This window comes from Coturnix japonica, chromosome 34 (genome assembly GCF_054131305.1).
Source record: "Coturnix japonica strain WE chromosome 34, WE-NBRP24, whole genome shotgun sequence".
In the NCBI taxonomy this organism is placed as follows: Eukaryota; Metazoa; Chordata; class Aves; order Galliformes; family Phasianidae; genus Coturnix; species Coturnix japonica.
The window spans coordinates 5956207-5968656 of record NC_140696.1 but is presented as its reverse complement, the minus strand read 5'-3'; the positions used below and the strand labels follow the sequence as shown (position 1 = coordinate 5968656).

Here is a 12450-nt window from a genome sequence, read left to right as displayed (position 1 = left end):
TGCAAGTGCTCCGTCACTTGTCACTAATTAATTGCTAATATGCCAGGAGCCCGAAGCAGCAAGGAGAAACATCAGCTACTCAAAAAGGTCTCCGGGAACAAGAAGAAACAGGAATGAAATCTGACAGCAGTGACACTGCAGACCTGGAGCCTTCCAACGCTCTGTCCTGAAGGAGAACAGCAAGTCTGAACACCCCATGTTCCCATAGGACAGCAACAAGCCTGGCACAGCACTGCTGAGCACCCACTGCCTGCACAGAGCTGCCCCACAGCACAGACTTCTGAACACCCAGAACATGGCACGTTTCCCATCCCAACCCCACTGACAGCTGTGTCACTCTTACCGTAGTTTCTGGATGTTGGACGCGACGCCGGACAGGCGGTATATCCCATCCACAATGCCATGCTTCTCAATGAACTCAGTGCAGCTCTTGAGGACCTGGGGGACTAAAGAATAAGTGCCAGTGGTTAGCTGAGCTTGTTATTCAAGTGTGGTTCAGGCTGTGCTCTTGTCACATCCCATCCACTAAGCCTAGCTGGGTTACTGCTTGGTTCTTCCTTAGAGGAGAAAGCTGCCAGAGATGTCACTGCTGGTGAGGAAACAAGATAGAGGTGAGTCCTTTGCTTTAAAGAAGTGCCAGGGTCTATGAATCAGCCTGGAGAAAGACATTCTGGTGAAGCCAGAGACACAGCAAGTCCCATCACAGCTCCCACAAGATCAATGCTGTTAAATCTCAAGTCCAGAAGAGCTATGAGATGGATTCAATACACTCTCTTTGGCCAAAAGGCTCCCTTTGTTTTCAGACCAACACGGGAATGACTTACAGTTTGGTTTCAGCAAATGCAGATGTTGAGTGGATGCTGCTTTCTGCACCAGGGAAAGTGCAGTGTTTACAACTGGTAATTTCCTCCCCAAAGTACACAACAAACCACACTCACAGAGGCAGCAGACAGACCGTGGTACAACAGAATGGAAAAAACAAGCCCAGAAGATATAATTAGGTGCCAAGTTAATATTTAAGCCACTTCACCAACTGATTCTTTCCAGTTGACTTCAGCCTCAGGCAGCATCCACTGCCTAAGCTATCTGTCCATCCATGTAGCTTTGAAGAGGAGCACCTCATTTTATCTGTCATAGGGAGATAAAACTTCCTTAAGCACAGAGAAAATTACGACTGAGCTCCTGTTAACACCAGCAAACCTGCAGGGCAAAGCCCACCTCCATGTGGATTCCTGCACAAACCACCTTCGTGTCACAACTCTTATGAACATCAAGATTTATTCTTACGTTAGATGCTAAGTCTGATCCTCAATAGGTCACGTAGCAAATCCCCTTCTATCAAGCAGCAAATGCCATCTGCCACTCAGTTCTAAGTGCTGCTGAACAGGGATGCTCTGTGCATCTTCTCTGGGCTTGTGGCAAACAGCAAACACACAGCAAGGAAGAGTTGTTGTAAGTGGTTCCATGGTGGTCAGCAGAAGAACTCTGGGTTATGGGCATGTCTGCTCCACACTCGAACACACGATAGAACAAACCCATGCAGGCCCAGCCAGACAGAACTTGTGTGTGTTCCCCATTATGGAATGGATCCACAGTGCCATCAGCTGAAAGTTTGAGAGCAGGGCAGGCAGAACAGATGGCCCTACACCGGAATACAGTTTCAAGCAACATTTTTAGAGGACATTTAATCCTTATGCAAAATATATATATATATATACATATAAAATTCCACACCTCTTGAAGAAGGAAGTTTTAATGCGTAAAGTGGATCGGGTAGGAGTTGCACCACAAGCCAGCAACTGCCAAAAAAGGCAACAATCTGCTTCGCATTGCACTGCAGCATTAGACAAGTGTGACCCAGGTATAAATGGATGCGGAATGATGGGAGGTGAGCACAGCACCTTGCCCTGAGGTCCCAGCAGGGAGGCTGACACCACACAGCACAGGGACAGCCCATATGGACCCCCTGTTTCTCTGCCCCTCCTTTTGGGCTTGATTGAGTTGTGTAAACACACAGCATGGTGAGAGTGGTATTTACACCCCTGCTCCTCTGAGCAGCGACCCATTGTGATACTATGAATCAGGTCAGGGGAGCACAGAGGGGAGGAGGGGGCTGCAGGAACAACAGCACACTGCATCCAGCAGCATCATGTTAGGGCCGGGCACAGCCAGAATTAATGCACACTGAAAACATCCAGCAGGCTTGTTCCACGCATTTCCTAATCTGGTTGCCAGGACGATCTGTTCTTTAAGCTAAATATATCATGCCAGCACCACAGATATTTTGGGGGGAATTTTGCATGGTTGAAGAAGCGACTGAATTATAAGTAGGGCCTTAATTACAATTGAAGGCCCTTTGCTGGAGCAGTGATTCGATTCTTCTAATTTCTGAACAAAGATGACACCTGACAAGTGTGTTTAATCACCCTCTCCCCTTTGAATTCTAAGCCCCTTAGCTAGATCCACACTTACATATATGTGTGTGTGGATGGAAGGAATCATCTCACTACTGTAACAGCCGAGCTGCTTCCCTTCATCTACCAACCTGATCTCCTTCTGTCTGGTAGAGGAGGGCAAGGCTATTGATGTAGCCTTCCTAGACTTCAGCAAAGCCTTTGACACTGTCTCCCACAGTATCCTCCTGCAGAAGCTGGCAGTCCACGGTAACCATATGGTTAACATGGTAGTAACCATAACTGGTTAATTCTTCCCCATTAAGAGGAGGCAGAAGTTATACGGTTTTCATTCTGAAGAGCAATTAGATTCATCTTGAAATCAGACACATTTCCTCTCCTACCATCTTGTTGTTGCTGGGTTTTTTTTTTCCTTTTTAATCACTTGTAGTGTTCCCTCCCTGGGTTCTGGGAGGCTTTTTTATATCTTTATTTTTCCAGTGTATTACTGGAATCAGAACTATTTGTTCAGCCTGAGGAATGAGGCCTCCCATCAAGCTCCCCTCTCACAGAGTTGTTTCCATGCTATTACAGCAATAAGGTGTGCTGCCACATAAGCCAGGCCTTTGGCTGGTTAATGGACCACAGCATGTTGAAATGCAGCTGAATTCCACACACAGAAACCAACATGGAAAGCAAAACCTGTCAACCACTAGGCACAGCAAATGAACAGCCCTGAGTGCCATCCAACCACAGTGGCAAAGGTAAAGGCAAACACATCCATCTCCCTTACTGCACAAACACAAGGTTGTTTAAGAAGATACCAATGAATATATACAAGACATAGTGTTGCTCTTACCCCAATCATTCTCCTGTTTTCAGCTCAATTCTTCAATGAAATATCCAAGTATTTCCACCCAGGGCATTGAAGGCACACACGTTTACAATCACACATACAACAACACGCCCCACGTGGTCATAGAAAAGCTAACTTTGAAATCTTCTCTTCCTGGGACCTTTGGCTCATTCTGTATCTGTGTCCTTAAGTTTGAATCACCAGGATTAAGAGAGAAGAACAAAACCAAACAAACAGTGACTTAGAGATGCTCCCTTCCTGATTTTCCAGACACTGTAAGGAGTAAAGTCCAAGGCAGCTACCACAAGCTGCACTATTTCCTGGCAACGTGCAACGCTTTTATTTGAAGGTGTGACTCGTGTTCTGCATCCCTGGTGATAATTAAGAGGGGCCATAAAACAGACTGGTTACCACGTAGTGCCCATTGCAGAGTCAGCCTCTGGCACTGCTCTCTGCTGTGTAAGATGGCAATGCTTGGTTATGGCAGCTTGGAACTGTGTAAAAAAAGCACAAGGGCAAAGTCTAAACATGAGAAACATAAACCGCACCGTGCTGCATCAAGCTGGGCAGGCAGGCAGCCACGTTTACAGAGCACTGTGTTATCAGCAACATGCTCGGCATCACAGGTCTATCTGTGCAAGGGAATTCCTGCTTTGAGCTGCCATGCTTACTCCTATTGCTTTGACATCCAAGATAAGCATTGTTGTATGGTATATCCATCTCCCAAGTGGTATCCACTTAAATCTCTGCAGTTGTTTGCGTGCATATCCATTAAATATCCATTAAATGGAACAAATACACTACAGATATATTCCCACACAGACTGTGTGCTAGCACCTTCCATTTAGATCAATCAAATAAAGAGGGGCAAAGCACCCACCTCAGCAGGAGCAAAATGAGGGGTAAGAGCCCAGCAATTCCTGCATGGAGGGAATCATTTTTTTCCTCTCCTGTTTGTTCTCCCTGCAGCTGCAGCATTTCAAAATGCAAATTAATTTTCAACTCCCCGCTGTCCCCTGGGTCACTCAGGCATAAAGAATGTCTCTCCTCACAGCTGCGGGCATGGGGAAGGGGAGGGGACTGAGAAATTGGCTCTTTTCTTAACTGCCAGAGCTTGTATTGCCTTCCCAGTTTGCCCTTTTTGCAACTACTTCCCCCCAAACAAGTAATTCTCTGTGGGAACCCCACGTATCTCTTTGTAATGCTAACCCCATACCCAGTAATCTCGAGTTCCAGCAATTGAGAGGGCAGATGGTGAAGCAATAACAGTGCCTGTTATGGTTGGAAAACTGCCCCAAATAGCTCAGAACTGTTGGCCTTTAGAAGTATCAACTGGTGCTCAACGGGTTTGTGAATGCATCTGCAGAAAGTGGAATACTCTCTACTCATGTGCACACTGAGACAGTCCCTGCTGCGGGGTCCATCCTACACAGGTACTATTAAAGGAGGAGAAGAGTTTCATCAGTATCTGCATTACAAGTCAGGTTTGTTGGGAAGCACATGGTGCACACACTGGTTTGTGAGCTGTAACCTCAAGAGGAATCCTGCCCTAACCCAGTGCTTTATTTTACTTCCCACAGCTACCTGAGGGCATTACGGATTTCACCAAAGAAGCAAGCATGCATTATCTTCCCAGAGGCACCAATGGGAAGTTAGGATGCAGTTAGGTGCTGTTAAGCTTATCTGAAGAGCATAACAGCCACAGAAAGAGAACACACACCCAGTAACACATTCAATCAGGGTTAGCTTGCACCCAACTCCAGCTGCCCAGAGAAAAATGGTATTTCCATGCAGTGTTGAGCAACAGCAGCTTCTCAGTGTAGGCAAAGAACAGCCAGGATTTACACCTCTGTAGTGCAAGTGATTCCAGCCTGTTATCCCACGCACACCTGAACACTGAGCTCCCTGCACAGGGATCCCTCAGCTTTGATCTTGGAGCTCTCTGTATCTCAGTGCAGTGCCCAACCAGCTGCCATTAGCAGCCCACACAGTGCACACCAACCACAGCACTGTGTGCAGCTGCAGAGAAGGGACGGCAACGTTCCCCAACGTTCTGAGGCACAACTGAGGACGTGGTATGGATGCTGCAATGCAGCATTTAAGCAGCTCCCACGCTAAGCAAACACATCCTCCGCCAGCACAGATCTGTCTAATTGGGGTCGGGCTACATTTCAGTTCTGTTTGGTTTCCTTTGAGAGAAAAAAAAAATCAAGGGAAAAAAAAAAAAGGCTGCCTACCCACAGGGGGCACAGAGCCTTCATCCATTGGGGATTGAGCTGGATTTGCTGCACCTTGCAGCTCTGCACAACAAAGCACAAAAGCCACTGGGAATGTCCCTCAGGATGGTGCAGAATGAGCTGCTCCCTGCTGAGCATCGTCTGCTTTCAAGGTGCCTCAGTGGCAGGGGAAGAACTCAAAGCCCAGAAGAGCCAACAAATGAGTAATGCGCTAAAATTAAATGGAGATGGTGCTCCCAAGGCAAGCTGTGATGGCCATTGGGTATGTATTGCATAAGCCAGCATGCTTGAGGGATGCACCACCATGGCCTTGGCTAGATCTAAATCCAACAAAGAAGTCAAAAATCCCTCCTATCAAAACTGGTTTTACACCTACAGGCATCAGCCCATCAGTCAGCATTCACACATGGAACAAGAAGGGCAGGCTCTGCTGCTTTCACTGCAAACAATGTGCCCATGAACTACTAACACAAAATGGCCCAAAGTGTAAACAAACTACAAACTCATAGAACTGAACCCCAAAAGCAGGATGTTACAGTTACCAGCCCATAATCACTGCAATCCCCAACATGAGTCACCAGCCATAAAGGGAGAATTTAAGGCGCACGACTCATCCCTACTGCCATTCTTGCAAACATTTGCTAACATCCTTACCTCCCTCCCTATGCCTGCTTATAGGGTTACTTCTCAGGTGCCTACACAACAATTAAAGAGTTGATAAATTGCACCCTCATCAAAAATGAAAAGGCAACAGCAACAACAGCGTGCTTGCTCCACGCATCCTATATCACACCCAGCCGCCCTCCCCTCGGGAGAAACTCCGGTAAGCAGAGGCATCATGTCCTGCAGTTCTGCTGACACAAGTTCTGTCACGTCAGCCTGAGATGCATTTTCTGCCTCAGTGAAGACCAAACTCAAAAATTCAAGGGATCTAAGATAAAGCTTTGCCAACCAGGGAGCTGAATGCAGAGCACACCTACAGCTCTGTGGGATGCTGTCACCTGGGCTCCTGTTACACCAACAATGTCACTGCTGTATCATTTTCCTCCTGGACACCTCATGTCAATGCATTCTCCTTCTGCAATGCACTGCAACTTCCAGCTACACCATCTGAGCCCACTGCCTCAGTGTTCATCTAACAACGCATCAGACCTCTCAGCTGTTGTCCTTCCATCTCACTTCTACTCTCTCCATCTGCTCTTCCCTCTCCATAACAATGAATCCTCTCACACACACAGTAATGTTTATTTCCCTGCCACAAAAAAGCCACTTACTATTTATTCAAAGACCTCAAGAGATGGAGAACTCATCTTCATTTCTCCCACGCTGAACCATCACACTCACCTCTAATGAGCATTAGCCCCAATTAATCTTTCAGCCATCATTGCACATTTCTCCACCGGTACCAACCTGCCCCATGTTAGGTACGATCCCTCTTTCATCTTTACATTCCCAGCAGAGGAAGAACTCAGCATTGAGCTGCTCCTTACCATCCTGGCCAGAGTTGAGCAGATGCTCTCCCAGGTCACAGCCGAACACCCTTTCCTTCAGGATCCCCCGCTGTTTCAGTTTCTGTTTGGTTGGACGGGACTTCATGAAGGAACGCAGGAAGGTGATGAGCTTGCCGTGTTTCTTTGACACTGCACAACAAAATGAAGAAGGTAATTGGTTTTAGATTGGGCTCAGTCAGACAAGGCCAAGCATAACAAATCCGATGGAGCATGTAAAAACTATAAGAACGTTATTAACAAGGAGGCTGTGGATGCCCCATCCCTGAAGGCATTCAAGGCCAGGCTGGATGTGCAGCAGCACTGAGCAGGACAAACTGTGATGATGGGGACTTTAATTACAGGAATGTTTTCATTTTGATGGGGTTCTTTAATTACACACAACAAACGAGCAGGCTGTGCTGACACACCAAACAAAGCTGGGGCAGATTTTGGTTGTGCCCATCACAGTGCAGTAACAGCTCCTTTATCAGCTCTCATCAGCCCTGCTCAAAGGGAGACTGGAGTCTCATCCTGACCTGCGTGCAGCCATACAGGGTTACACCATTGGGATGCTGTGATAATGCTACCAGAGCTGGACAGACCCTTCTACCAGTCAGACAAATACACATGTACCCATTGAATCATTTCATAGACTGTGCATACAGTTCTTGCTTGACTTAATGAAAAACAAACCCATCAGATAACAGAAGAATGGAGAAAAACATCCAGTTTTTTTGCTGCAGAAACAATGGCTGTGCCAGCACCACCGACCAGCAGCACAGTGCAGTGCATACACCTGGGTGATGCTGGGCTGTGCTTTGCTTGGCACTGAGACACACTTACACCTCTAGACCCTTTTCAGACAGAATCAATCTGCCCTTAAGCCTCTCAGCACAGGTTAAAACAACTGTTGTGTTTTCTGCACCATTAAACAGAGTCCTGCAAACACACAGTGCAGCAATCCATGACAGAGCCAGGCAGTGCCTGGGCAGATGAAGGAACCCGAGCTATGCCTATCCCAGCCCATGGGAACGGCTGCATGCTTCCCTGGTTAAACAGCCTTCTCTGAATCACTGCCCTCCCTGCGAGAGTTTCTCAGCCTAAAGCAACTTCTGGGGCTTACACATAGGCTGGAATGATTCACTGATAAGAGAAGTCAGGCTTCTCTGGAGTGGGGGGAGAAAATGTGAGAGAACTCCAGCAGTGCTCTCCTTGCTGACAGGTTATCAAAAGGAACAAGAAAAGCACGTAGGTGTCTGATCAGGATAAGCTATCATAAGAACACAGGAGGCTGTCAGGTTTGCTGTCTTGGGGCCAATAGCAATAAAGGAGAAATGCTTTTCCATCCCACCTCCAGCTCCTCCGGCATCATTTGACCCTCAAACCAGCAACGCATATCCAAAGAGATTACATTTCTGATTCATTTCTGTTTTGATTAAGCTAGCACAGCAGTCCTGCTTTCTGTACAAACACTGACACTAAGGCTGCTACCAAGAATTCTGCACAATAAATGTTTTCTGCTCCAAAACTCTGCACCAAAACCTCTGCTGTCACAGCTCCAGCAGCAGCAAGGGCACCCATGTGCCAACCCAGTGCTCCTGCTCAGCCCAAACTGGGGAGTGCAACAAAGTAATGGGATCCAGGGAGAGGATCTATACCAGAAACAGACCTAAAACTGTCCCAAGCTATGGAGACCTGGACAGATTCCTTAACCCTTTCCTACTCTCCTTTATCAGCCTATCTCTATATTCCCAGTGCTACCAGATTAGCAACAGAAAGGCAAATAAAACTAAGTGAAAATCCCAATATTTAGCCATATTACTTCCCATCTCTAAAGCAAACGCTGTAGAACAAGTTGTTTATCAAGAACCTGCAGCTCTCCTAGAAGGAAGAGGGCTGATCTTCCTCCAAGAGCAGGTTTGGCCAAGCAAGCAAAGGCAAACTCTGTCTGCCATAGTGAGAAAAATAGTAATAGTCAAAAAATAACCCAAGGTTGGACTATTTTTAACGTTCTGCTGGCAAGAATACGTCAATTAGGAGTGCAAAGAAATACCACACCCTTCAGTGCCACAGCTGTGCTGGCCAAAGCCTTTGTGCATGGGAGGGAAAGCAGCAGAGCTCCATGCCAGGCGTGCTGTGGCTCTGGGAAGCTGCCATCGCCAATCAATCTGTGCTGTTGTTGCCATTCCACCCAGCCTTTGTAGTGTAAGTGAGGCCCCAAATTCCCCCGACATTGATAAAAACTATTAAATAACAATTACTTCATTAAAAGCAGGGCTTGCTCGCCCTCACGCCGCAGACTATAAAGCATTTCAGGATATACTTTACACAGCTCGTTTCCTGGAGAAATGTGTCAGCCAGCAGCTGCTTCAAAGAGCTTTCATGGCTGCAGATTGGCACAAAGTGCTGTTCCTGGGTTACTGAGAGCTGAAAGCCCACAGGGATCTCTTAGGACACATTAAGGAGCTGCCCACCTTCCTTTGAGCATCACAGCACTCCTTTTGGGCTCCTGCATCCATCCCCCTGTGGGGCTGCACTAGGAGCTGAGCCATGGAAGTGACCTGGATTAAAGCAACCTGCTGAATGAACCTGGAGCTCTCAGTGCACACAGCAGCACAGCACGCCATGCACTCAGCCCAGCAGCAGCCCAACACTGCAGCACAACCAGGGCACAAACTGTTCTCCTTACCCAGCACAGATTTGGCAGTGATGCAATGACTCTGGATCTACACCCATGGTATTGGATGCAACCCAGTGATATCAAGCCCAAACTGCAGCATTATCATGGATGGGCTGTGAAACTCTAATGGGGACCACTTCTAAAATGTAGTATTTAATTAATCAGGTGCCCACTGCACCAAAAGCAGAATGGAAATGGGCTCTGCCTCCTTGGCTTTGAATCACGGGGACCAAAGAGGAGAATTCTCTCAACAAATACAGCCTTTGTACCCAAGTCTCTGTGTGCTTTTCCCTTCTCCTGTTCAGTAATTTCTTACTGCATCCCTCTGAGGACAAAATACAGCACAGACAACACTGTATGATGAGACACTTGAATCCTGGGAGAGCATCTCCTGCTTTATGCTTCTGCCACTTCCCAGAGAGTGGGGAAATGAAGAGAAGCAGACATGAGCAGCTCTCAGCACTTGCAGTCTATATGCACATCAGAGCAAAGCGCTCATAGACACGCAGCCGTATGGTGACCCAGCACCCAGCTCTTAGCAGGATAATGGCAGAATCCTATGGCACATACCCATTGCTTGACCCCTTCCAACCCACTCCTAGAAAAGAATCCTCTCCTTGGCACATGACAGCAGCATGTTTTCCAACAGATAATTGGTAAGCTTGGACTATAGGAGAAGATCTGAGCTGCTCGCTGACCCACATTCCAGCACACACCACTGTTTGTTTCTCCTGCTCCCCCTGGGGGGCTGCATGCTGCTGAGCCCAAGCATCCCCTGCTGAGAGCTGCTGCAGGGCTGGGGGCAAAGCAGGGCCACGTGCGGCTGCTTGGGTCATAACACATCAACACACTGCAACACCCAGTCACAAAATCAAAGGTAGAATCAAGAGGTGTGGGAATGTCATTAAAAAGAAAAAGCACAGCGAGGGATTGCAAAACGAAAGCGAAATCCATCTTCTCTGATGAGAGATTTACAGTAAGCCAAGCTGAAATCATTCCAGGCTATCAGCCCCCAGAGACCCATTTTCCTCCAAAACTAAATTCTAATGTGGGGAGAGAAGGAGCAGCAACGGGAATCAGGAGCATATCAGATAGCTGAGCTGAGTTTTGCCACCTATCTGATACGCTCCTGATTCTGCAGACACTGATCACAAACACATTTACCTGCACAACCGCTGCTGAGCAGACTCGGTTCAGCTGGTTCCCCTCAGAGCAAATCTCTCGAGCCCTTCTTAAAACCTCAGTCAAGATTTTTAATACCCTTCCCTTCACACTTTGCAAGACGTGCTCTGTGGACCCACATCTTACTGGAGAGAAATCATACAAAGCCAAGAACTGAGTCACATCTCCCAGTTCTCTGTCATGTTCCTTAGCAACGGGGCATTTTGCTTCTTTCCTCCTGCCACAACAGATTCTATTTTGGAAGCTAATTTATACAGCCCTAAAAACCCAACCAGAATTTGGAACCACGCACCATCACACTCCTTTAGCTCTTGAATGGGACCAACCACCACATCAGTAACCACACCACTGGGCTCCCCTTGCTGACCATAAAGACTTTTAGAAAGACTTCAGAATTTCAGAGATCCGAGTCTAAAAATATCCTCCTGTCTCATATTTAATAGCCCTGGTAAGTGTGTATTTGCTTATTTGCTCAGTGAAAGCAAACAACAACAGCTGAGCGCCCTGATGCTGCGGCTGACATCTGCTGAGGTCAGCCTCTGTGCCACAAGAAGTCAGGAAATAGGTTAAAAGTGATTCATTTCATCCTCAGGAGATAAAAATCATCAAACTAGGATGGTAAGAACTGGCCAAGAACAAGCACGTATTTCCAGCTATTGAAAAAGCGCCACAACCATGGAGAGATCATTGAAAGTGGCAAGCAATGTTGCTGCTCTTATTCACAAAGCCTAATAATGTGGATAAGAGCAGCCCTTATTCTTGCATGAGCCAAGACCCTGGAGCTGCCCTTTGGGCAGTGCTTGTAAGCAATCCTCTCAACAGAATGGAGCTCCTCTCTGTGCCTGCCAGCACCAGCTTGAGCTTGAGGCTCAGCAGAACACCCAGCATAGAGACCCACCAGCTCAGGAACCAACCCCTTGCATTTCCATTCCCAGGTTACACAACCACCTCTATCATCATCTTCTGCTGCAGTTGGGTCTGATTGGTCTCCTTACAGAAGGCTCCAAAAGCAAATGGTGTGTCTGACCAGCAGCACAGGCAGTTTCCAACATTCTTTATGTGATCTGAGCGTGCACAGCCACACATCTGTGATGGTGCACACACCCATTACTTACAGCATGAACAGTCTGGAGATGGCTTCTAAACCTCCAGGAGAAACTACATACGACAGCCATTCACATTGACAAAAACTCTTCCCAAGCACTTTGCTGCCTAATTTTCTGGAGTATTTACAGTGGGATAACAGCAGTAAAGTGCAAAGCCAGATACAGGTGGGCATCACCTGCACACAGACAGGGAAGTCCAGTACCAAGAAATGTGCAATACTTTCCATGTAAAGAGAGTCTGATCTTTTCATCAATTCAAAGGCCATAAATGAGCATGAAGATAATATGAGCTGACCTCCTGAGCAAACAGACCACAGGACAGCTCAGGATTCATTTATTGTAGGAGAGCTTCTCTACCCTGGGGGAAGCAGTGCATGGCCAGGAGATATAAATCACAGCCAAAGGCCAACTGAGAAAAGAGAGAGGTTTCAAAGGTCCAAGAGCTGACAAGGTCAATCCATTAATTCTATTAACGTTTCCCTTTTATCTGGGGAAAAATGCAGCAC

The 12450-nt window shown here is 47.1% G+C and overlaps 1 protein-coding gene across 9 annotated transcripts in view; it reads right to left on the bottom strand.

Moving 5' to 3' along the window:
• ARHGAP32 (Rho GTPase activating protein 32) overlaps window positions 1–12450 on the bottom strand; it is a 132513-nt gene that overhangs the window by 16699 nt on the left and 103364 nt on the right. For 8 of the 9 annotated variants that reach the window (XM_085525789.1, XM_085525792.1, XM_085525791.1 and 5 more), the window contains 2 exons: window positions 6977–7126; window positions 344–446 (listed from right to left, as the gene is read on the bottom strand). In XM_085525789.1, coding sequence (XP_085381915.1) covers window positions 344–446; window positions 6977–7126 — 253 coding nt within the window. Of the gene's footprint in view, window positions 1–343; window positions 447–6976; window positions 7127–10820; window positions 10964–12450 lie in introns of those variants that run through there. The other variant, XM_085525796.1, reaches the window with a different exon arrangement.